Consider the following 26,212-nt stretch of genomic DNA (forward strand, 5'->3'; position numbering starts at 1 on the left):
GGAATGGCTTTTTCTGTTCAAATGACTTCTTGCCATTGCACAAATGATACAGAGAGTCTTGTGAGATGTGGTTATTGGCCATCCAGTCCAAGGAATCCAATTTGTGCAATAAGTATCTGCTTGCTAACATGGATTGCAACAATGGAGATGCAATCTTAATTCTCTTAAGTCTGTATGCCAATCATTGAAGTGGCTACATGGAATAGCAGATAACGATGTGAGTATGAAGTAAACTTTGAAGCTTGTTGTGTCCTCCTATTGTAGATCTGGGTCTTGAAATAATTAGAAATTTTTGTTGGTAAGAATTTTAGGTTATCGAATCAGAATTCAACATGTCGTAATACTGACTGCACATTGATGTTCACAGGAAACAATACGATATTTTTTTATCAGTGAGTAACCATTTTAAGTTAGCACACATAGAGGACTACACCGCATCTAACAAATGTCTTATTTAATACTTTAGATGGCTCGCTTTCTTTCTCAAGTTGCTTTTTAAAATAAAAAGGTGTTTTTTACACAGTTTAAACAGCCACAAGGAAATACAAATCTTAGGTTTGATTTTCATGGATATTCTGGTATGATGTAACATGCAGGCATTGATGTAGGAGTTTTTTGACCAACAGGTATGTGCTGCTTGCTTTACAGTCATTAAGTGAGCACATCTCCTATATCTTCATTTACAAGCAAAAATTGTATCCGACTAACATTTGGAATTTTCAGATATCCTACGTTTATCCCACCTTAACAGATGAGACCTTTGAGGAATTCCGTCACTTTTACTTTTTGATCAGCCACCTACAAAGAGAGGGTCTCGATATAGATGATGGAACAGCTTGTCCCACTTGTCCAAAGGTAACGTGAAACCTAAATTTAATCATACAAATTACTTACACTTGCATTCAATTTATACAAAGGTTTGCAACTGGTAAGTTATAATAGCATTACAGGAATCCTTCAACCATTGGCAGCACAGGGGATGACGATGCCTTACCTGATATAAGGAAAGGAGTAGAGAGAAATGTTTGCAAATATTTAAATAGATTTAATATTAAACTATAAGCATCATTCTGTATCTTTAGCATTCACTTGCCCCCCTATTATTTATAAATTATTGGATTCTCAGCTGTCAATCTTGGGCAAAAATGTTGCTTTAAATTTGCTACAGCTCAAATAAATGCAAATGTTAGGGTATTCTGCTTCCCTATAATGTTTGAAGTTATGATTATTGCCTAGAATGTTCCTGTCGTACAAATTTCAATGTCTCTACAGTGGACTTTTAATTTGGAATATTAATTGCATGCTCTAAACATTTGTGACAGCTCATTCAAAGATATTTCATGCTAACACCAGGAGAACCAATGCTGAAGTCCATCACTAATTGTCCTTCACAAATTGGAGAATACTTCTTAACATATCACAGGGTGTCTTAAAGCAGCATTTTGCGTCCTTTTCTATGATTTTTCTCAACCTCACTGACTCCACTATGCCACAACGACATACATAACTAGCTTATCTACATCTTTCTTCAAATGGTGGCATAAAAGTCGAAAAATTTACTACTTTCAACTTTGTTTTTCTCGAAGATATTTTCCGTTGGGATCCCAATAAACCTTGCCCATAATATGAATATTTAAACCCTAGGAACGTTATTGAACAATACAAAATACAACACCATACTTAATTTGTGCACAGTCTATATGGCAATTCAACTCCTTGGTTGTACCAACGCAACGTTTTGAATCTATTTTTAGCAATGGCTCATAACTAAACCTGCATCTCTGATTGGTTGCATTCAAACTAGTGGCATTGGGGGAACTGTGTGCGTTTAATTTTAAACTTAATTAATGCTTGCCAATTAAGTTGTTGGCAGAGAAAAACTTTGCTAATATCTTTGTTTGCTGTTTTGAGATTGATATATGTTAAAACCAAAAAGGAAGATGGCGAGGGGAGGGGGGGGGGGGGAGTGTTTATCTAACTAAACAGAGGTAATGCCCTTAAATGGCTATAATTGTTATCTTTGCATTCCTACACTTGCAATCTACTTAACAAGTATGTCTCTGAGTTTTGCACAGTTGGTGCACTCAAGTCTATCTTCTTTTGTGTTCTCTTGTTTTCAGTTGTTTCAAAATTAATGAACTTCTTGAGTTATTATTCAAGTACATTCATTTTAGCCACATTTGAAATGTGCAATCTCCTTTGATGTACATTGTGTTGTATTTTGTGTCATATTTCTAGGATTTTAGTAACTTCCAGGCAGCCAATGCAATTCGCTCAAAGAACAAATCCGCAAACTTGTCATCAAAGGGTGTATTCGGCTGTGCATGTAGACGTCGTATTCCTCGTCTTTTCTTAAGCATGCTCCATGATGAGCGGTGAGTATATCAAGTTGTGCTATGATTGTAACTCAAGTTCTGTCAAAAGTGTATAATTTACTCTGAGTGAGAAATTTAATTCAGATGTAAAAAAAATAAATAAGTTATAATACAATCAAATTAAGATATAATCAGCTAGCTACATTTGTTGATAAGGAAGTTATATCATTATTTTAGCATCCATGGTACAAGGAACAGGGTGGTGTGCTGCTTCAGTCAATTTTTGTAAAGAACCTTGTACTAGCTCTGCAGTACCCTAGTAGCCATATTTGGTAATGTACTGAAATAGTTATACTTCCATGGGCAAGTTTGAGGGTATAGCTTAGGATCTTTAAACCACTTGGGCCGAATATGCCAATTTGATGTGGTTGGGAATGGCCGATAGATTTAAAGCCTGTAAAATGTTTGTCATAGTGCAGATGCTCTGTAAACATATCTTTGACTCTTTCAAGATCCTCTGCCATATTTTAGGCCTAATTTATGTGTCACAACTATTAAATGTTGAGCATTAATAGAGAATACCAAGATATCCAATGATAGACAGGCCACAGCTACTGTTATTTCTCACATAATCTCATTCCATAAGTTATTGTATCTTTAACAAAGGAATATAAATTACTGAAATATCCTTTCATGTGCTCTGTGATGTAAGTGAAGTTCAAGTGATGTAAACCAAAACTTCAAATCTATTTGGCACATTTGCATGTCAAACTCAACTTGCAAGAGCTCTTTGACTATCAGGAATGAAATTTAGTTTGCATACTTCAGAAACTAGTGCATTGTTTGTAGTAACTCCTGAAGGTTTCATCACATGAACACAATGAGATATGCTGGTGGTTGTCAACTTGTCGTGAGCATTCCTGAATGAAGTCCTGAACTGCTGTTCTTTGCCCTCTTTTTATTTGTAGACTATGCCTTTCTTCAGACCCAACTACTATATCCTTTTAGAGATGTTAACATCTTTTCTTAGTGATGATATGATGCATCAGAGGTGCAAAGCACACTCAGTATCCACAATCGAATTAATGCATTCATTGATCTTGTCATCCTAGAAGCCTGCACATGTATCGAAAAGTGTATGCCCTCCCTACGATGCATGTCAAATTGTATGTAATTGGTTTCTGTAGTATTTACACACCATATATTACTGTTTATGTGGTGTAACTTGGCCATTGTGGTTGCATGGATATCAAACTGCTGTATATTTAGTATGTCTGAGAAATTGGTGTAGCAAAAATTGCTTCTGATCATGTTCTTTTATTTACTCATCCTGAGCATGAAAAAGTAAGGGATAATTCTAGTGAACACTTTAAAGCATTTTCTGATGAAAGATTTTGATACATTAATTGTCCTCATAGTTCTTATTTCTCTTTCTAACTGAGTGAATTAAACTTGTCCCCTTTTGATGTTTTCTGCTTGTACAAATCTAGTTTTAAATATCACCAGTTTCTCACTAACAGCACCATTTGTTTGAGCGCATCTATTAGGTGAATGATGTAATGAGTGTTAATTGGCAAAACAATCGACTTGCAGTTAGCACTTCCATTTCATAACATAATCACTCTCACAAGTACACGCACAGTTGATTCCCTATTATATATTATGAACGTACACATTGTGAACGTAGGTATACAGCCTACCATGATCACTTGGTCATACATAGCTAATCACTCAGCTGGTATCTGCAGATTTAGATTAAATCAGTTCTTGAATATCTGCTTTATTGGCCTAAATTTAGCACCCTATATTGCAAAAGCAGTCTTGTATTAATTAATGGTCTTGCCATGGTATGAAATGAGCTCTGTACTTTCCACGGTAATTCTGAATAAGGATCATTCTAAGCCTTGAACTAACAACAAGTCCTAAGGGGGCACAAGAATTGAAAGGTATATTAGCAGCTTTTTCCATGTTAACACTTTTAGGTAATTATTTTCCTTTTACAGGTATGCATACCCGGCACTACTGTTAAAGAAGTTGGTTAGTGGCAGTACATTACACTATCATGTCATTTATGATATTGCGTGCAAATTTGAAGGACACATTAAGGTGCGTACCTCTAACACCTGTATGTGGAACACAATATGCCCAATACGTAATGTATTTTCCTTACCATTGGAAACAGATTCACAATGTAGAGTTAATCTAGGTTTCAGAGTGATTTCTAAATCATATTCCTTGAATTCGTTTTGGCACATTGTTGTATTAATTGAATTTTATATTAGGAGGAAAATATGCGTCACATTCTTAGCTCATACTAGTATCTGACGTAGACATCGCCCAACTTCAGATCCATCTATCTGAAAATATCTGTCTATAGATCTGTCTGACCGTCGGTCTGCCCATCTGTCCGTCTATCTACCATGTCTGTACGTCTGTCTATCCGTCTGTCAATAACTACATATTGAATGCTACTATTCCTACATTCAGTCTTGAAAATTTATCACAGTGATCACCACAATAGGGGCATTACTAGTGCTCAGGAAGCTTAGATCAAAGTTCATTTACAGTAAGAGTCATCAGCCATTTTGTGTAAACACAAAATATGCTTCTCCTCCCACAGTTGCAAAAGATGACAGTTGGTTACAGTTATCATAGGCTATGCAGTGGCCTACATGGGATGTTCAAGAACTAACATCGTGTTTGCCTACATTTATCACTAAGCAGTCTAAAATAACTAAGGAGTTTGAAATGATGATAGCTCTCTGAGGTGTAGGAGTAAGCATGTAGCCAACAGCCATATGCCCCCAGTCTGTATCAAGTATACATCAGCATGCATGAGTGAGAATTAAATGGCCTTTGCATAATTTTAACTTTATCTGAAACACCAATGACTGGAACCTGATTAGAGCACATTAAAGTGCATGCAGTGCAAACCTTCTTTGCCAACTCATGTCTCGTAACCATATGACATTTCTTGGTACTGAGCCTTTAAATGGTAAGTGGGACCTCATTGCTGATCCACAGCACAAACTACTGTAAAAGGGTACATTTTGTTGACCTTATATGTGGTTATTTCCTTTTCAATAATGTGACACCCATTTCTTATACAGATTAGCTAGGTTATTACAGTGGAAATGTTACAGAACAAAAAGATTAGTTTTGAATCAAAATGGAAAAAATGTTATGAAAAAGTATTTAAGTACCTTTTACCAATCTAAGATATTAAATGCTTTTACTACAACTATCTCCTTTTTGGCAACTTGGTAACAGTAAGTGATTGCTGTGTTTATTGGTCATTGCATGAAAACTACAGCCCCCTTTCTACCATAGCCTTGCAAATCCATCTTCCCTAAATACTTATCACCTCATAGTAAGATATTATGCACTGTTGGTGCTCTTGTTACTGTAGTACATGATACATGACCACAAAGCTGTCTAAATAATGTCCATGAAAGTTCCAATTGAGTATAATGCAAACAACAAATTTATATTTTGAATTCAAATCATTAACAATTGTTCTTTATCCACAGAGGAATATGCCGGAATTGGGAGGTTTTGATATGGCACTGCCTGTATTTCATGCATATGGACATAAACTTCATTGCCAGGTAAACACATGCACGCTTCTGACAAATTGTCTGCTTTCCTCTCGTACAGCATTTCTGGTTTACTATTCATTTTTCAGAACAGGCTTGAAAGGGTCATATGCCACCTAGCTTTATAATTGAGGTAGTTGTATGAGTATGTATTAGTCCATCCGGGCAGGCTCGATATCTTTCACTGTCTTTGCACATATTTAGTACCAAGGTTTGACCACATATTCTGGTGTGTTTCATATGCTTATTACAATTCTCGATGTTGTATAGTTCGGGAAGTGTTATATTTAGAGTAAACAGCAGTTTAAAACAGACTTATTTAGTCCGCCTTGCGTTGTTAGGACTTCTCCCGCCGCAGCGATTTTCCAGTAAAGAGCTAATCAAAATCCTTATTGTGTTTCATGTGATATGTCAGCTGATACAGAAACTGCTCGGCGTGATTGTACATGCACAGACTGTGTGTATGTAACGTTTGTACGTGTTTACAATTCGTCTGCATAACGTACTGCATAACAAGAGAACAATGGGCTGAAAGTCTAACAAAATTTACAGCCAACAGTTAGCAAACCGACGTCAAATATGCCGAGATATGAAGCAGTATTGAGGATGGCAAATTTCCATGCCTAGAAGGTGCTCCCATGATTCAATACATGAGCACTGAAGGGAATCATAGGCCTGTTACTAATACTCATGTTAGAGCATTACTGTGTGAGTGTGACAAGAAAGTATATATAACTTCCTCAACTGATACGAATGCCAACTATGAAAATTTAGGACAAGGCTCTTAAATACCATACTACAAGTTTGCCTTAGACTAGAAGTGATTAACGTAGCACCCATGAAGGATATATCGACAGCTACTATATACTGGTATCTGTTACTTTATGATACCATTTATTTCATGTTTTATTTGTCATGAAACAAAGAAATGAAATCAACACCAGTGTAGGTTCGATAGGCAGACTAACGTTAGACTTATCAATATTCAATGTCGCCCTAGGCCTATGGTCTAGCCTCAAGTCTTGGATTAATTTGTCAATACAGGGCCTAACTAAGCCCAGAGAATGTCTCTATTGCTGCCGGTAGTACTGGGACACACACAAACAAATGTAGGGTGTAATGTAGCTTATATACAGGCCACTAAGTATATAGGCCTAGGCAATGCTACAGTATTGCCTAGTCTCAGATCCCTTCTTGTATTTTGTACACCTACAGTAACAAAGCGAGTTGGCATTTGTAAGTTTCCAGCTATTTAGCATCAGCATGGCACTCGATTTAGTAGCACCTAGGCTTTAGTCTTATTACAGCTCTTTAAAAATTTGGAATAAAATATTTTATATCAAAGCTTCTTGCTTGGTTTATTTTACTTTGATGCATGTATGGGGAGGCCTTCTTTTAGTATGGAAAAATCCTGTCAAGTAGGATGGCATGTGTCCTGAAACCATTGCAGTTTGTGGGTTTGTAACTATGCCCTACAAAGCTCATGGCTCCAGGCTTACACTGAAATAAATGGTTGGTCATTTTCAAGCCTGAGAAGTGCCATTTCCGGTGATCTGGGGGGTATTAAAACCAGAAATGTTCTTGTACGCTGCGCGCCAACTGATGGTGGCGCTCCGCTTAGATAGTAATTCGCGCCCCCCGGTTACAAAATCCTGGATACGCGCCTGTTGATGGTCCCTACTGTTTATCGTGGAGGACAGAGTTCATTTGGGGTCACCAGAGGTCAAAGGCTGAAAACAATAACACCCATTGACTGGGTCCGACATGTTTGTTATTGTGGTACTAGTTGTAAATGGGGTAGGTGATCGTTTTCAAAAATAACAGTTGTGTGATCCAAGGTCAAGGTCAATAAGGGGTCAAAAACTAGTATTTTTGCGATAACTTGAGAACAAAATGTCTGACAAGGTTGGGAGGTATGCTATTGTAATCCATAAGTCAACCCGCATCTTTATGACCTTTGACCTTAGATTGACCTCTGGTGCCCTGTATTAGTTTCTTTGGTTAATTTGAATTTTTGTGGCCATATTCAGATTTAAAATGGTCTTCCATCTAAAATTGTCCATGTGTTGACCCCTGTGCGACCTTCAGGTGCAAAGTTATCAGAGATTATGTTTTTTTCATAAATATGCTCATTTTAGGAGATACAGGGCAAAGAAAAATATGTTTGTCAATATATTAATATATGATATAGCTCTGTGTGCTCTATAGACTAAACTTACTCCTGCTTCGTTCGGACACCTGGTTCTTAAGTTATGCGGTGCCAATTAAAGGTTGGATTTGATACCTTTTTAGCAATATCATTGTGTATGTACATTGGAGTGCATATCAATTTTAGGATGGAGTGCACTCCAGCAGCTGTACCCCAGTGGAGACTGGTAATCTTTTGATGTACATACTGTAACCATTCCATGCTGTAACTAAGTCTACAATTTAACTAGGTCTGCAGTCTACTACTGTAGGACTGTATATGACTAACCGGATTTAGAACATTGGACACATTTATTCATTTATTGTATTGTGTAATATTAATGACATAGACATATAGTGCTAAATATGGTGCTAATACAGCCACTGGAGGTCTGTAAATGCGAGGGACCCAAAAATGTTCAAATCCCACAAAATGATAACAGTAGTATTTTTCTTATCTCTAAAAAATAAAGACATTTACCAATTTTGTAGAATGTGCTACCTACCTGTCTGAAGCAGTTCGTGTTCAAAAATTGCACATTTATTCTTTTCTTATTGTAAGGGTGTTAGCCACTGAAAATAATTGTTTGTTTCTTGATCAGAGCCACTGAAAATAATTGTTTGTTTCTTGATCAGACCCTGGGTTTGGTGTGATGACCAAACACAGAGCAAGACGCATAAAAAATGGAAAACTCAACTGGATTGGATTAAATTAAATTATAATTACGAATAACAAACAATATACAGCTGATCTGGGCCCAGAATAAGAATTAAATAAAAGGACTTACAGTTATTAGGTGCGCACCCCAATAGTTAATGTTATTACAATATGTTTAACTTAAATGCTGATTCTGGTTGGCTGGCCCGCTGGTTTCATCAAGGGTGTCATCAGATCTTCCACGACATCAGTATAAATGGAGTCCTCCAATGGTCAAATAATATAAAAGGAAATAGTGTTCCAGCATAGCGTTCATCAAATTACAATATAAAAGGAAATAGTGTTCCAGCAAGTGTATTACAGAATATCCATATATAACAAATATTGTGTCCCAGACAGCCAGATAAAACAGTGGATTGTAACAGTGTTCCAGACAGCAAGATAAATCGGCGATAGTAACAAATATAGTGTTCCGGACAGCCAGATAAAGTGGTGATATAAGTAACAAATATAGTGTCCCAGAAATCCAGATAAAATAAAGAAGGATTACAGAGTTTTCCACTTAAAAAATTTACAATGAAACAACTATCCAAAATGATTAATAATTAATAAGTCTCCTTTCTCTAGACTTTCCACTAAGAAGATATACAATATACAAACTATCCAACATTAAAACTATATCTCTTCTCATTAGCAACTGTCTTGCTCCAGTACTCAAGGCCAACTGCCTGACTCCCTATACCCTCACAAAACTCCTTTGTTCCTATATTGTATACACAGACCCCATTTCCTGTGAGGGCTAATTCCCAGGAAGAACAAAGATAGTTGCTTAGCAACCCAGAAGGAGAGATCTTAATCCCCCTTTTACTAACACAAGACAACATACAAATATACTGTACAAATGTATAGACCTCTGTACAGTGAGCACTGCACAGTGCACTAATAAACAAGTAAAACTATGGTACAAAAAAAAACTTTATGTAAGAGCTGACCATCTTACATTATGTTTTCTTTTTATGTTTCATGATGATGTAGCATCATTGTACATACTTGCACTCACTCTGCAAAAAAGCCAACTCTGAAGTTGTCCATGCATGCGTAATAAACAGTGGCCGTCTGGCCTGGCCATGTAATTTGTGTACACAAGAGTGATATTGCACCCAGCTTTACAGCTGGAAGTGTGAACTCCAGTATCAACTTTCTTCTGTCAACCAAAATTGTGGCCCAAATATCAGGAATTCAAGACTATTCAGTTCTGTAAGGGTCACTTTCATAGCATGTGTAGTATACTGGCACTAGCCTAGGTTTTCTGTGTTAGGGAAAGTTGTGCGGTATGTGCATGGTTACTGTAAGTGAAAATTCTTACAGTGTGGACACTGGCATTTGAAGTAACTTGTGTTCACAAAATGGTTCACACTTGGGAATGATTTAAACATCTCCAGTTTACATGGTTCTATTGCTTTTGATTGCTTTTTTTGGTAACTGTTTTGGCAATTTCACAAATCTGTTCAGGTGCTGCAGAATTTATTTTGCAGGTGGTTCAATTCCACCAACAGAAATGACTCAGCCATACAGTTTCAACAAAGAATTCAAAGACATAAACATGTCACCATAATGTGGTATCAAAGTCACTTTTTACAATAACTAACACAACGACTACTGTAACTGCCCTATTGTCTCATTAGCTAGCCTACTTTAAAAGCAATAAACAAGATGTGTGAAACTTGAAAGGATCTTTAATATTTTCACAAAAAAGCAAAGCATTGGCACATAGCAAACATTTTCTATGTTTTTTTTCCCTTTTTCTTTTATTAATAAAGTAAAATCTTAATACATTTTTCTACTTTCATTCATAATTGCATTACTCTGATAAAACTTGATGAGACTACTAGCTTGAAAAAAAGAAAGAAAAAAGAAAAAAAAGAGCAAAGGACTTTTAAGTCACACATTAGCCCACAGTAAAATTAGTACATAAAGAATTGAAACAATTTTACTGAAATAAGAGAGGGAAGCAGGGACACTATAGATTTACACATCCAAGAAAAATGGACAATGTAGTGATGAGTTCTACCATAGGAGCAGCAAAACTTCAGCAAGCAGCTAAAGAAAGAGATGACACTGGTATCCTGGCTATTGAAGTCAAATATCACCAGTCATGCTACTTACACAAGAGCTGGACCCAAGATTTTCTGAAGCCTCCACTAGGTTGTGTGACTTTGTGAAGACAGATTATAACAGGTCAAGTAATTTGACACCTTAATACACTTTTTGATATCTTTACTTTATCAAAGATATGAAAACAACTGTTTGGGTTGATGTGAGTGGCTTTACAGACATCAAATCTGAAGGTACGACTGAGAACAGCCTTCCCTTAGCTTTTATTCTTAACACCAAAGTTACGATCACAGAGTGACATTGTCTTTGTTTATGGTATAAGTACAGAAGACTTGTGCAGGAAACAGTTATTAAAGGTTGTCTTATCAACACAGACTCAGAAAACACTAAGGATGAATATATGCAATTTCTGAAGTACAGATATGCGGTACTGCATTTTTCCAGCAAACAAAAATGTTCATACTTTATATGCAATTGTTCTTTTCAGCTTTTTATAAGAGAAGTCTTCAAGCAACTCCTAATGTACTCTCTCCAAGTTGGACATGGATGGAAAACTGAAGATGAGGCACTACCAGTCAACTGGATGGATCTTAATCCTGCACCAGATTGTACGACGGGAGGCTGGTCAACTGCTCCAACACCTGCAAAAAGGGACTGAAAATTGCAGTGATTCTAAAACTTGCACCTGTCTACAAAAAAAACTCCCTGTACTGATCCTGCAAGTAGGAATGAAGGAACTGTTACAAAACATACGGACAAACCCTGTCTGATGATGAACTAGACGATGAAGATCTTGAGGAAGAATAATGAACCCTGAAACTATTCCCTCTCCAAACCACAACTTAACACTTATATCCAGGATCCATCATCAATTACATCAACTAAAGTAGGCAACAAAGAGTCGCTTGGTGGTGATGACCCCCAACTATTGAGTGGTTAATTGATTCAAGTCTTCTTGAGACAATCAAGAGATTTTGGGAGCCTACTAGGCGCGTATCCTGAATTTTCTAACCCGGGGGGCGCGAATTACTATCTAAGCAGAGCGCCACCATCAGTTGGCGCGCAGCGTACAAGAAAATTTCTGGTTTTGATACCCCCCAGATCACGGGAAATGGCACTTCTCGGGCTTGAAAATGACCAACCAGATGTACACTTTTACCTGAGAACTAAGTATTTCCCAATAGTTTTTTTCCATCCATAACCTTTTTGAAGATTTTCACCAGTCACACATCATGTTTGACCTCATCGCATCTCCTGTGGATCATTGCTTTTGTAGGTGATTCTACGTCGCGGTCTACAATACCCGACAGCGCCACTTTTTAAGGTTTTTAGCCCATTATTTGTTCAGAATTTGAAAATTCACATTTCTCGTGAATAAACTCACTTCAAAACATACCCATAATGTTGCAAAAAATGTCATCTATGGACAACTAATATAGAAAAACCTCCTTGAACCCCTAACAAACCGTTCAAAATTACACAAGTAGAGGGAAGTATGATGAAGAATGTTGGTCAGGAAATTTTCGAAAATTCAGACACACTTATTTATTGGTGTACAAATATTAAAACCTCTTATAACGGCTATTATAAAACTTGGTTGAAGGAAATGAAAAAATAGCAGATATTTCCTTCAACCGAACACTACACACATAGGCGTAGGAACCTAGAGGCAGGGGCTCCTACTGAAAGAAAAATAAATTTCAATGATGTAGCTAAAGGAAATGAATAGTTTGAAAAATATCTCCTTGATAATTAAAATAAAGTTGTAAGCTTGGCGGACTATTTTGACATTACTAATGTAAAAGAGAATTTTACGTAATTGGACCTCCATGCTTTTTCTCCGTCTACATAAGACATTTCATTGTTAACAGAACCGTACGGTACACGATGGCATGCGATGTAATAATTGATGCTTACTTATATGATATTGACATTAACATTTTGAATGCGCACGAAGCGCGCGAAAAATTTAGGTTATATTTTCGAGTAAGTCGTTACAGCCCCCCCCCCCCAAATCAAATGGGTTACTATGACTACACACATCGACAGTTTTGAGGCTGTTCATCCTGGAACCTCAATTTTTTATGCTCACTGATATGATGTGATATCTGCTGTTTGCTTTACAAATTCGAACAGGCGCATAGCAAATACTTTGCCAAGGGAGGGGCGAAGCCTGTAGGCAAACTATCTAAGCGTTGCGCCACCACGAGTACAAGAAAATTTTGGCCAGAAATGCCTCCCAGATCGCTGGAAATGACACTTCCACTGCCTTGTAAGTTGCATCTAAGCATTTTCTATTTTGAAATTACTAGCAATATCATAAAAAAAATATGCTCGGAGGGGGGTCGCCCCCTTCCCGAAAATGTGTCATGTTCCCCGACGACTCGGTCGAATTCGAGACCAGCCACAGTTGGTTTCATAGCACAATGTTTAAGGCGTCCATACACACACACGCGTTATGGTAGACCATATATAGTATATATATAGAAATAGATACATTAGTGAGAGAGGGAAAATGGAAACGTCAAAAATGGAGTTGTCGGTGAAAGGGGTAGGGCGAGGCGCACGCCCCTTCCGACATCTTCGATCCGTCACTGGCTACCCTGTGTATATAATAGGGATCAGAGCTGTAATGATGTCACTGTTCCTCTTTCTCTTCCCGGTGTCTTGGCGTATTTCTTCTACTCCCTCCTCCTTTTTCTCTCCTTCTTTTTCTTTTCCCTTCCTTCCTCCTCCTCTATTTCCCCCCTTTTTTTCCCTTTTTTTCTTCTCTTTTTTTCCTCTCCTCTTTTTCTTACCTGGGGGGCACGCGCCCCCAAAGCCCCCCCCCGGATACGCGCCTGCCTACAGCCTCATGTTGATATAATTCATGCTTAAAATCGTAATGCAACTATTACAATTTTCTTTGGCTCCAAATGCAAGATGCTTTACACTACAAATACTTTGTGCTCAATCACACATTAAATTATGTTCCTATTCAGCCTAGGAAGAAACAACATTATTGTTTTTTCTAAGCCTGCTTACTTTCTTAATGCCACATAGCTAATGATGGTAAAACCAAGATATTTACACAACAAGCAGTTCCTACTTAAGATGCCATTCTACAACCATTGTGGAGTTTTGCACATTCACAAAGAGAAAGAGCATATTAAAATTGGGGCCAACATAGTAGGTCTTTTAAAGGAATCTCTTACAAGATGAACGATATGATATTTACTTTTTAGCTTGGGCAAACTTGTTAACTTAAGGCCAAGTCATTATGTTGTGATAAACTAATGAGTTGCTCCTGACTTTTTCTCATGGAGCTTCGTTGACTTCATTCCCCCCCCCCCCCCCGATGTGCGTCACGAAATATGAAAATGAAAGAACTTTTCGATGTACATCCCACTGCCTTAATAAGTCCTGTGAATGAATCTGGTGATAAATCTGAATCCTGGGATGAATCCTGGGATGAATCCTGGGATGAATCCTGGGATGAATCCCTGGGATGAATCCTGGGATGAATCCTGGGATGAATCCTGGGATGAATCCTGGGATGAATCCTGGGATAGCTTCAGGTTGGTAAGTACACAATGCAGTAAGTGACTGTTTTATTGACAACAGCCTACTGTAAATCCTATATTTTTTCACGTAGTATGGAAAATCCAAGAAAGCGGAAATTAAAAGAACCTAGGTCCACATCGGTCCTTCTTTCCGACGCCTTTGATGAGTGGGTTCGACAGAAAAAAGGCTTCGAGACGAAACGAGGTGAATTTAAAGAAAGTCGAGGGATACGTGACAAAGACTTCACGGTTTCCTCAACACATTGTGGCTTTGCCAAACACCTTGAATGTCATCTCATTGCATACATTTCGTTTTTGCTGGTAAGTGCGTAACTTTCAGCGTGCATAAACTTTTCAAATATTTGATGGGGCTAGGTCTTCTATCCACAGCTGAATATGTCATTGATGTAGGCCTACAACTGAAACTCTCGATCTAGGTGAAGCAAGTACATACAGTATTCCGAGTTACCCTTCAAGTAATTGATTAGGAATAGGCTCAGGCCTCATTTTTGTTGCTAAAGCCCCTTATACAGGCCTAACTTCTTCATGTAGGTTTTATTCTGTCAATCAAGGGCCCTCTTTGGACTTTCATTTCATTTCATTATTTATTTGATCCAAGACATAAAAATACAAACATTACAAAAGACAAATTAGATCTAGATGAACAAAAGGAAACTAAATTCCTATAGCCCAAAGGCCTATGCACCCAAAAACACAAACACAAAAAATTAACTATACAAGATATAAATTAAGAACTAAGAGATAAAGATAAAAAGTGAATCGAAAAAGTGAAATAAAAAAGGGCCATTCTTGAATGACTGGAGGGAGCCAAAGAGGAGCAACTCTCTTATATTAAGCGGCAGAGTGGACCACACTCTGGGGAAAGTATTAATAAAATTTGTTCTCAGAAGATTGGTCCTGGCATGTAAATGATTGAACAAAAGAACTTCACTATGACGAGTGTTAATAGATAGAGTTAGAAATAGCAGAACATACAAAATTGCCATATAATTATTTGGCAACAAACATAACTGATAGGAGATTACACCTATTAGAAAAGGAATACCAATTTATATTTTGTAACCGAATAATATAATTCATCTCACGTTAAAAAGCAAAAGGCAGACTTCCTTATTCAGACCAGCTGAAACGGAACGTAAAAAACCAAGCAATTTATGTGCTTTAGTGGCAATCGTGTTACAATGAATACTCCAAGAGAGTTGGCTGTCAAAGGTTATACCAAGGTATTTATGTGATTTGACAGTGTCCAGTTGAAAACCGTTGACAGAGTAGTGCTGGTTTGGGACATGCTTCCTCCGAGAAAGTCGCATGTGTTTACTCTTGTCAACATTGATTTTCATTTTATTACTGTGGCACCAGCCACAGACTTTATGCAGATCGTCTTGCAATCTCCTGGGATCTTCATTGTTAGAAACAAAATTAAAAATCAATGCATCATCAGCAAACAATGAGCAATGCGAATTAAGGTTAAAAGAAAAATCGTTCATAAAAAGAACCAAAAGAATAGGGCCAAGCACACTACCCTGGGGGACCCCAGATCTGACTTTAACCAAATTAGAATGACTACCCTGGTAATGTACATGCTGGAGTCTATTGCACAGAAAAAACTGAATCCATCTCCGAACAGGACCAGTAATATTAAATTGCTGAGAAAGTTTCTTTAAAAGAGTATTATGTGACATTTTATCAAAAGCCTTTGAGAAATCTAAAATATTGCATCAATAAAAGGTGGATTAAATAAGTCAAGAGTGCTAGCCCAAGAATGAGAAATATTGCACAATTGGGTATTACAAGAATACTGTGGAATGAAGCCATGTTGACACTCAGTCAGCAGGTTATTGGACTTGTTTTTAGTTATGGACTATATGTCAGCATTGATTGTCCACTATGAACTGACGTAGTGCCAGGCCGTATTTTCTCAGTTGGAACTGGTAAGATTGTATCTGAAGACAGTGTATTCGCTCATACAGAAAACAGGTGTAAAATGTTTAGATCGAATTTCAGGTTTCCCCCTCCCACACACTTTTTTGGGGTTGGGGGTATGCTAGATTATAGTGGGACAAACTAAAACGAATGACAGAAAATGACAGAAAGACAATTCACTTTGTACAGGGTTAATTATCATTCGCGAATGACAGCGAATGACAACGAATGACAGTGGTGAGAAGAGATAGAATGATTAACGGAGTGGAGTAAATGCAGTTATTGGTTTTCTGCCAAAAATGATTTGAGGAAAATCGCATGTTACGTGGTTGCAGGGTTTTGGTGTAATTTACGGATAGAAACCACAGGGAAAGTTTTTGTGTGAGAATGCGCTTGAGTGCTGTGCTTTTGACATTTACCTCTGTAGATTTTATAGAAAGATAACTGAAGCCGCTTCAAGATTATAGTAAATTGTTAATTTCTAACAATAAAAATCGGAAACAATGACAAGTTGGATTGAAGTCATACTTGGTACTTACATGCACCATAGTGAGTAGAAGAGCCCTATTGATTTTGGTGCTCATCTCAAGAATATAAAGTAGTTCACAGGGTCAAATGTAAAAAATTCAGAATTGAATCATACTTTGTGTGATGGTGTTGGTAGATAGCAGTGACGTCGCTAGAGGGGGGTGTGGGGGGTCTCACCCCCCCCCTTAATCTTGGTTAAACTGACGATAGTTGGAAAATTTGAGTGCAAGTCAGAATGTCTTAGGTAAGGGGTTGGGGGTAATTTTATGCATAACACACTTGCTGGTTTACCAGCAGTCATCAAAATTTTCAAAAACTTTTTGGAATCCATCTAAATGTCATGCAAAAATATCACCTAACATTTCCTACTTTTCTGGTTTGGTTTGGTTTGGTTTGGTTATGTGGACTTTGGTATAGTTCTTGTAGCATCTCAATGACCCAAATGAGTACTACATACGAAGGAACGATGCCCTCACTTTTGGGGTGATGCATTAGTTTAGTATCTATCTGCTTAAACACTTTGCTTTTTGGTTCCTTGCTAAAAGCAAAGGAACCTATGTCTTCAGGTTGGCGTGTGTGAGGGTGTGCGTGTGCGTGTGTGTGTGTGTGTGACGCTTTAGCTTGTACGCATGATAACTCAACAAGGGATTGACTGATCATGATCAAACTTAGTGGGTGGGTGGCCCATAGTGAGAAGATGAACCTTATTGTTTCTGGTGCCCACAAAGGTCAGTTATGGTCCAAAAACCCAAAATACTAAAACTGCAATAACTCCCAGTGCCAATGTGCAACAAGTTTGATATTTTTGGACAAGTTTTGAACTGGTTGGGAGAACATTTTGAACTTAACGGTCATGTGATCTGAGTTGATCTGAGGTCACCAAAGGTCAAATAATGTTAAAAAACAAGTATTTTTGCCATAACTTGAGAACAAATTGTCGTAGGGTTGGGAGTTGCTTCAATGTAATCCAATTGCCTACCCGCATCTGGGTGACCCTTGACCTCAATTTGACCTCTGGTGACCTTTAAGTGTTCTGGAGATTTTTACAGTTTCGACAGTTGTCAAATGTACCTTCCAATCATAAATATCAATAGGTTGACCCCTGTGTGACCTTTGTGTGCGAAGTTATATGGGGTCAAAATGTTTGGTCGGAGTTAGGATGGCTGTACAGACTTGTCATGTTGATTTTTGGAATCAGGAGATCAAACTACATTTGAAACCAAGGTCACATTAGAAAAAATGTGCTCAGATTGGGAGAAAACGGGCTAAAAAGAAAATGTTTGGTTTTGATGCTAGATTTGGATATCAAAGGTACCTTCCCATCAAAAATGTCAATGGGTTGACATCCGGGTGAGCTTTGTGTGTAAAGGTAATTTTGCAATAATGCAATAACTCCCAGTGCCAAGGTGTGACATGATTGATATTTTGGGACAAGTTGCAAATGGTATAGGGGAATATTTTCAAACTTAACGGTCATGTGATCCAAGGACACCAAAGGTCAATTAATATAAAAAAAATAGTATTTTGGGGCAGAAAATGGGCAAAGAATTTTTTATTGAATATTTACAGTTTTGATGCTCTATTTAGGTCTCATCGATCAATAATGTCAATGGGTTGACCCCGGGTGACCTTTCTGAAGTTATACAAGTTCAAAGTTAATGTTTAGACATTTAATGCAATTAACTCCCAGTGCCAAGGTCTGACACGATTGATATTTTGGGACAAGTTGTGAATGGGGTGGTGGAACATATTCAAATTAAATGGTCATGTGATCTGAGGTCACCAATGTTATCATATCTGTTGACCCGCTTGTAGGTGACCTTATTTTCTTACATTTTCAACGCCATATTCAGATCTCAAAAGTGCCTTCCAATCAAAAATCGGATCACAATTTGTGATCACAAAAGTGTTGGCTATAGTGTTGGTTACTTTATGGGTACATGTAGGACCACAATTACTTGGACTATTTGAGCCCAATCTTGCTATGATAATATTATGTGTATTGTCATATACCCCTACGCAAGAAACCACAGTGCCCTCATAGGCTTTTGTTATATTTCCCTTTCATCCTTTTGTACATTCCAGTTTGTGGGAGTGGTGTGAAGCCTTTTCTCCCTTAGCCTTCTGCTATGTACTGAATATCAAATATTACATTCCTAAGTTGATTTCATTTGTTGGTTTGATACAGCAGCAGCAGTATTACCTTATCCATTGGAAGCCATCAATCAAACAGTAAGGCGAATCTTGTCGAAACAATTTCTACCAACTATGTCACCCATATTGGGGCCAACAGCAGATGGTGTTATTCATGGAGATTCTGAGGAAGAGTAAGTATTCCCCCTTTTCTCTTCTATTTTTCCTCATTCTATCTTCTTTCCCCTATTCTATTTACTTATTATATTCTCACACAGGGAAATGACAGAATTTTAGACTTTTGATTGGCTTCATGAAATCATATCTTGAGATCTTTATATTGCCACCCAAGTCTTTAAACCAATCATTGTTTTAACAGAAATTGATGATAGATATGTTCATTCAAAACCACATCCCCATAGCATTTTGTATAGCAAGATACGGTAATGTGTTTTTAAAATGTCATTTATTGTGAATGCATATGAAAACAGTGGCAATTTACATAGGAAAGGAAACTTTTTGAATAAAACCTACCACTATGGTATTTCAGACTACCCACTGCGGTTAAGATGGAAGGGTTCAGCCATTCAAAATATGTTCAATCAATGTTATGTCAAGTTAGAGATAAGACATTGGGATTGAGGTTTGGAATTTTTTGAAGTAAGAATATATCGGATACAGTACATTTAGATATAAATTAATTTGGTTGAAGATATAGTCTCATTAGTAGGAGTTGTATGTGGATCACCGGTTAACTACAAGTTTGCACGATGCATTGCCCAGCTGGTTGTATTCAATTGCTGTAGTCATATCAGACCAAAGTTGATGAAGACTTACAGGTCTACAAACATGTAGCTCTGTTCAATAGAAAGTGGTGTGAGTAAAGTTTGTGCTTTGACAGCCCTTGCAACTGCTTGTTTTTGTTACACTTTGTTGAAGGTCGTTTCACAGTGATGATCATTGCAGCCCTATCCCATGGTGAAGAAGAACTATTGTGTATTGATGAAGGGTGAGTATATAGTAAAGACTATCACATGGAAGTTTTTTATGGATACTGTTATCAGTGTAATTTAAATGGAAATAGCACCTGTAAGTTCACACTGCTGTACAGTATGTAGCCAGCCATATTGTCAAGTGAGGAACTATTTTCATTCTCATTTAATGTGTCAAGAAAATCAGTTAAAGTAAGCTAAGGCCTACGGTTTCATCTATGACCTATTCCATTTCCTTAGTGAAGTTGGGGTATTCATCCTGTTTAAATACTCTGCTAAATTTGGGTTATTAGGTCAGTAATAACCATTTTGGCCATTGAAAATTCCTATATTCTATGCTTTGCCATATCTATACAAAACATTCATTACGATCTTCCTTGCCTTAAGCAAATACCACCAAGAGTACCCTGTTTTGGGCAAAAACAACAAGGGAGATTGAATATCTACAGGAGTTGGTAATGCTAGCCATATTAAATTATCCTTTGCACAAATTCATGATTTAACACAATGTGCTATTTCAGTGGTCAAACCAAATTTGTATTTACACAGGAAAGTATTGTTGGCCATTAGAGCACTTGCGTTTATGTAAGTTTAGTGGTTTTCTGTACTGGCGTGCCCTCCAAAAGTATGAAGACTCAGGGGAGAGAAGTTGCAAAGATAATGCAGAAACAATTTGATTAACATATTACTTGGATAATTTAATAACTCAACTGGAGCAACGGCTTACTTGAATAAATTAACAACTCAACTGGAGCAAACTAAATATAAAATATAAAATATAATTTACTTACAAGTCACAAGCTCACTACACATATATGAATCAAACGTACAGTACTCACTTGCTCACAAGTGTTGGCCGGTCAACCATCTGTACTCACCGCCTCATTCATAAGCTCTCCCAAATGTTTTCATACACAAGAAAGTTCTATCACACCACACGCACACACTCACACCAGTTGCACGCAAGCACCACAAACAGCGCTCCGCGCCCGATACGTTTGAAACCTCTGTTACGTAATTAAACAGCGACGCGTCGATACAAGCGCACCATAGCCCAACGCTACACTATATACATGTACGCCCACACAAGAAAACGCCTATCGTTACAATCGCTCATTTACATTTACAATCATATGGTGACTGTCAATTAATTAGGTGCACTCAAGGATGAATCCTATTCCTAATACCAGTACTTGCCAATTTGGGGAAGTTTGTGCTATCAAGTAACAAAGTATTAATGCTCAAGTTAATTTTGAGGAGGAATGTAGGCAGGCTTGAACATCATGTTTGTTAATTAATTCACTGGTTTGTGAACTACTTTGTCCGGTTTTCAACAGCAGCTCTTAAATTTGGCATGTAAACATGGGGAGAAAGGCCATAAGGGGGGGGGGGGGGGTGTTAGAAATATAAATATTTTGCAAGAAAAGAATGCTAAATTTTAAGAGTTATTCTTCTTTCTGAAAGCTGACCTTGGTTGTTGTGCTCAAACCTTGCTACAAGAGAACTTGATACATGTGAATATAGAGGTTACCCCCTCAACCCCCACCATATCTCCCTATTTGATGCCCCTTGCAATGCTTGCATTTCAAGTAAACCACCCCCCCCCCTCCCCACACAAAAAAAACACACATGGAAAATTTTGCACTATGAATTGCCCGTTTTCAGAGAATTAAATGTTGTTGTATACGCACAGGAAGCGTTGCTGTTTTCACTCCCTGAAATTGCTGTGAGAGCACTGCACACTGTGCAGTGTTCAGATTAGCCGCTTAAAGGAGGACTTCACAAATTTCTTACGATGCTTTTGACTTGCTGGTGAAAAGTATGAGCCCCAATCAAGTCAAATTTTCTATCACTAGAAGAAGAGTCAACAAACTTTTCTTTGGCATAGGAAAGAAATTGGTTATGCAATCACACTCCCAGCAAGCACAATGTTAGATAGGGACATTTTGAAAAGGTTTACTGCTTTCTGAAGTGATTTTTTTACTTTTTCAGATAAGAAAGTACGGGGATTAGTTCACACACATGATAAATAAAAACACATCATACAGGGGTGTATCTAGGATCTTCTAACCGGAATTACTATCTAAGCGGAGCGCCACAATCAGTTGGCACGCAGCGTACACGAAAATTTCTCGTTTTGATACCCCCCAGATCACCGGAAATGGCACATTTCAGGCTAGAAAATGACCAACCAAATGTACACTTTTGCCTGAGAACCAAGTATTTCATATAGTTTTTTTTTTTCATCAATAACCTTTTTGAAGAATGTTACCAGTCACACATCATGTTTGACCTCATCACATCTCCTGTGGGTCATTGCTTTTGTAGGTGATTCTACGTCGCGGTCCACAAAACCCATCAGCCCCTCTTTTGAAGGTTTTAAGCCCCTTATTTGTTCAGAATTTGAAATTTCACATTTCTCGTGAAATAAATTCACTACAAAACATACCCATAATGTTGCACAACCCCTAACAGACCGGTCAAAATTGCAAGAGTAGAGGGAAGTATGTTTATGAATGTTGGGGTAATTTTCGAAAATTCAGACACGGTTAATTTATTGGTGCATAGGCGCAGATCCGTCTTGGATAATGGTGGGGAAGTGTCTGTTCTCTGATACTATCTAAGCGGAGTGCGACCATGGGTTCGCGCGTAGCAAAGAAGAAACTTTTTGCCAAATATGCAAGTAGACTTTTGTATGGCGGGTCTGGGGTCCTCTCCCAGAAAACAATTATAGACTGCCGCAAATGCCATTTCCGTCCTATATTAACAACTATGTATAAATATAATTAAATGAGAACTGGACGTAAAGCTAGCTCAAATTGGCAACACGCACTGTGAGTTGTTAACGATTGTTTTGTTTGCATTCAGTTCATTTTGCTGACCACAATTTACCAGTATCAGTAATGATACGCCCTTTGATCGGCTACATAATATTCACAAGAAATGTGCTCAATTCTCAAATTGCATGCAGAATTAAATTTTTAGATTCATTGTATGAGTTCCTGTACTAGGTTTGGGGTAACAATTAGCATTCAAGTTGGGTGTATAACATTTTATCTATGGATGGCAGTGTTGCATCGAAGGACATATATCTAGTGAAGTTTGCATATAGATTCTGGTCTAATACTGAAATGCGTCATGTTCCCCGACGACTCGGTCTAGTTCAAGACCAGCCACAGTTGGTTTCATAGCACAATTGTACAATTGTTTAAGGCGTCAACACTCACGTCATGATATACTATATATATACTGTATATATATATATATACTAGTGAGAGGGAAATGGAAAAGTCAAAAATGGAGTTGTCAATGTATGGGGTAGGCCGAGGCGCACGCCCCATCGGAAATCCTTGATTTGTCACTGGCTACCTTGTGTATATCAACTTAACTCCTCAATGACTTAAAGCGTTTGTGTGTAAATCATAACCTATCTTGTGTATTCATTGTTTATAGTCTTCCAGCATGACAACAAGAACAACATCCCATTTTATGATTAAAGTTTAGTTGGTTGTACTATGGGTAAAACGTACCATAGAAGCACCAATGAGTCATATAGGGATGCGCACATATAGGGTATGGGAAGGACAATTGTCCACGCATGGACCAAGTGTAATGCACTGCAAAGAGAAAGACATGTCTTATCCTGTCATTATAAACCTGTTGCATTATGACATTTTGTATGTATGTATTGTTTTTATTCATTTCAGACTTCAAACGAATTTCAAAAGATTGCAGAGTCAGTGTCAACCCCAAAAACTCTAATCAGTGAAAGTACATGTGCCATTGCTGCTGAGTCCCAAAGTGGTCAAGGAAGGTGATACTGTGGACAGCCTCATTCATCTCATCAGTATGTTTTATTGTGTAAATATTGAATATCGGAGATCATGTAACTGTACATTTACCTACATTAACCTATGTACAAAAGGAGATTTTTGAAATCACTGACAACAGAAAAGTACCAGCTAAGTTGGTAACCTTTGTAACAAAAGTTGCTAGCCAATAGATGACTAACCCCAAGCGGTCTCACGGAACATGCAACATTAAGCAAATCCAGCACAGCTACTGTACGATAGCAGGAAAGAGAATTAGCATGTAAAAGCGACTATACAAAAGCTTGGAAGCACAATCTAACTGCATGTTTTTCTTCAAAGAAAGTTTTTTTTAAAGTTTTGGAATTCTTTGCTAGGCCTGGTGTAGATTCAACATTGTTCATTAGGTTGGGAGTGACTGATAAAAAAGTTATGCATTGAAAAATGAAATTTTAAAACATTTTTTGAGGGGGTGAGGGTAGCAAATTTGTATTTTGTTGAATATATTCCTCCAGGGGAAAAGCCCTTTAATTGCAAAGTTATCATATAATGAGCTGTGAGAAAAGAAAAACTGTGGTCATCCATCAGGTTGCTCCCAGCTATTTGAAAATAATATATGAGAGAGATGTGTAATACTATGGGTATAATTTAATTAAAAAAGTTGATGAGACAACAAGAATTTACTGCACTTTGGTTTAATAAACCTTTTAGGTAGGGTGACATGATCAAAATCTGACAATATCTGGGGCAGTGGTTTCACTCTTGGATCACTAGGAAAATCGTTGTTGGTAGACTGACAGTACACATGGGATGCTATGTGGTGTTGCGATTAATTATTTCAAATAATGGTGACATATAATATTTGTATATATTTAAATTGTAATTGATTGTTTGTTCTTGATTCATGTGACACATTGTTGTATACACCCATTTTGTCTATGGGGAGAAGGTGTATGTTTGGTTAAATTAGGAAAATTGTTGCGAGTAGACAGGTGGTATTTAAAAGGTGTTCGGTGGTATTGTCATTTTTTCAGATTTTCATTTTGTTTATTAATTAAATAATGCTTAACATATGATCTTTGTGAATGTTTTAATTGTAATTGATTGTCTGTTCTTGCTTCAAATGATAGTGTTTGTTTACATGTAGCCTTGGGTAAATAAGAAAAAAATTGTTGGTTAGGCATAACGTGCTATAGTAGGTGTTTAGATGTGAGATTTGGCTGTAATAAGGTGACCTGAGATGAATCAATGTTATGTATCGAGAAGCTCTTTTGAATTCTTGATTGTATGGTCACCGATAGATAGAAGATAACTCCAAAAGTGGTAATATTTCAGGAAACACTTGCGTTTTTAAGGAGAAAACACTGTTTACGGTTGCAGCAACTCAATAATGATGAAACACGCAAAACAGGATGGACGTTTAACCAAGATATGGTTAACATCTCATGAATTAATCTGAGGAAACCCGACTTTTTGGTTGCAGCAACTTTAAACCACCTTCAAGAAAGCGTTTACGATTTTTTTTTACAGTGTACCGGATTAGGTGTAATTTGTTCATTTTTGGAGACACCCCTACTTGGGTCCCTGCCCCTCCCCCCCCAATGTTTTTTGCCCCTCACGCCCTAATGCAATAGTAAAACTCCTTGTCGAGAACTACCAGATAAGATACACATTGCCCATTTTTGCGACAAAAGAGTTTTTGACTTAAAAAACCTTGCAGTTTTGGCCAAAATTGGCTAAAAATATACTCACCCAAATGACGTCACAGAGATCGGTTCCCATGAGCCCGAATCCGCAGCTCCCAGGTCCATATCTGCTTCAGTTTAGTAGGTATGGGTCCCAAAGACCCCTGTAAACATACGTCTTCTAAATTCTATATACGTGCAAATTCGGGAAACCCCCTCTTTTTGACCCCTCCTCCTGTCCCCTTTGAAAGACCCATCGACTTCTCAATTTCAGGTGGAGTAGAAGAGACGCATGTTTTTGTTATTTACGTGTCACTATCTGAACAGGAACAGGAAAGGCATTTTGTCTATATCATTTCTATTCACCACAAGAAAGGTGTTTTTGTATTGAAAACTATGACAAAGTACCTCTTATGGAACCCCCTCCTATCCACTGAGGGTATCTAACAGAGTTGCATTTTTCATATGTGGTCGACAAGAGCTTCAGTTGGTTGTAGACACCGTTCATACAGTTACATTAATTCTCGGGAAGGGGGATAGCCTATACATTTCCGAGGCTCCCCCCCCCACCGGTAATACTGTTATCATATATGGTTAAAAGCCGACTATTAAACTTTGGAGCGTTACCATGGTTACTGGGGTGGTTCGATTACGCAGTTCTTTTCAGGGCACCACCGCTATGGTGTTTGTCCTCTATTATCGGAAGTC

General features: G+C 37.7%; 1 protein-coding gene across 1 annotated transcript; it reads left to right on the forward strand.

Moving 5' to 3' along the window:
• The first annotated feature begins 206 nt into the window (after positions 1–206).
• Positions 207–24,892, forward strand: LOC139973732 (uncharacterized). The gene is made up of 9 exons (XM_071980584.1): positions 207–217; positions 724–855; positions 2,239–2,375; positions 4,319–4,421; positions 5,846–5,923; positions 11,359–14,734; positions 19,074–19,212; positions 19,958–20,027; positions 23,718–24,892. The coding sequence occupies exons 3-6, from the start codon at positions 2,359–2,361 to the stop codon at positions 11,527–11,529; spliced, it is 369 nt and encodes a 122-aa protein (XP_071836685.1). The 5' UTR covers positions 207–217; positions 724–855; positions 2,239–2,358; the 3' UTR covers positions 11,530–14,734; positions 19,074–19,212; positions 19,958–20,027; positions 23,718–24,892.
• Positions 24,893–26,212: the final 1,320 nt, after the last annotated feature.

This window comes from Apostichopus japonicus, chromosome 9 (genome assembly GCF_037975245.1).
Source record: "Apostichopus japonicus isolate 1M-3 chromosome 9, ASM3797524v1, whole genome shotgun sequence".
Taxonomy (NCBI): domain Eukaryota; kingdom Metazoa; phylum Echinodermata; class Holothuroidea; order Aspidochirotida; family Stichopodidae; genus Apostichopus; species Apostichopus japonicus.

Bases quoted from the DNA above. Each gene is read 5' to 3' on its own strand.
- LOC139973732 (XM_071980584.1), top strand. The intron at 4,422-5,845 runs GTGCGTACCTCT...CTTTATCCACAG, and splicing joins AATTTGAAGGACACATTAAG to AGGAATATGCCGGAATTGGG. The intron at 5,924-11,358 runs GTAAACACATGC...TGTTCTTTTCAG, and splicing joins GACATAAACTTCATTGCCAG to CTTTTTATAAGAGAAGTCTT.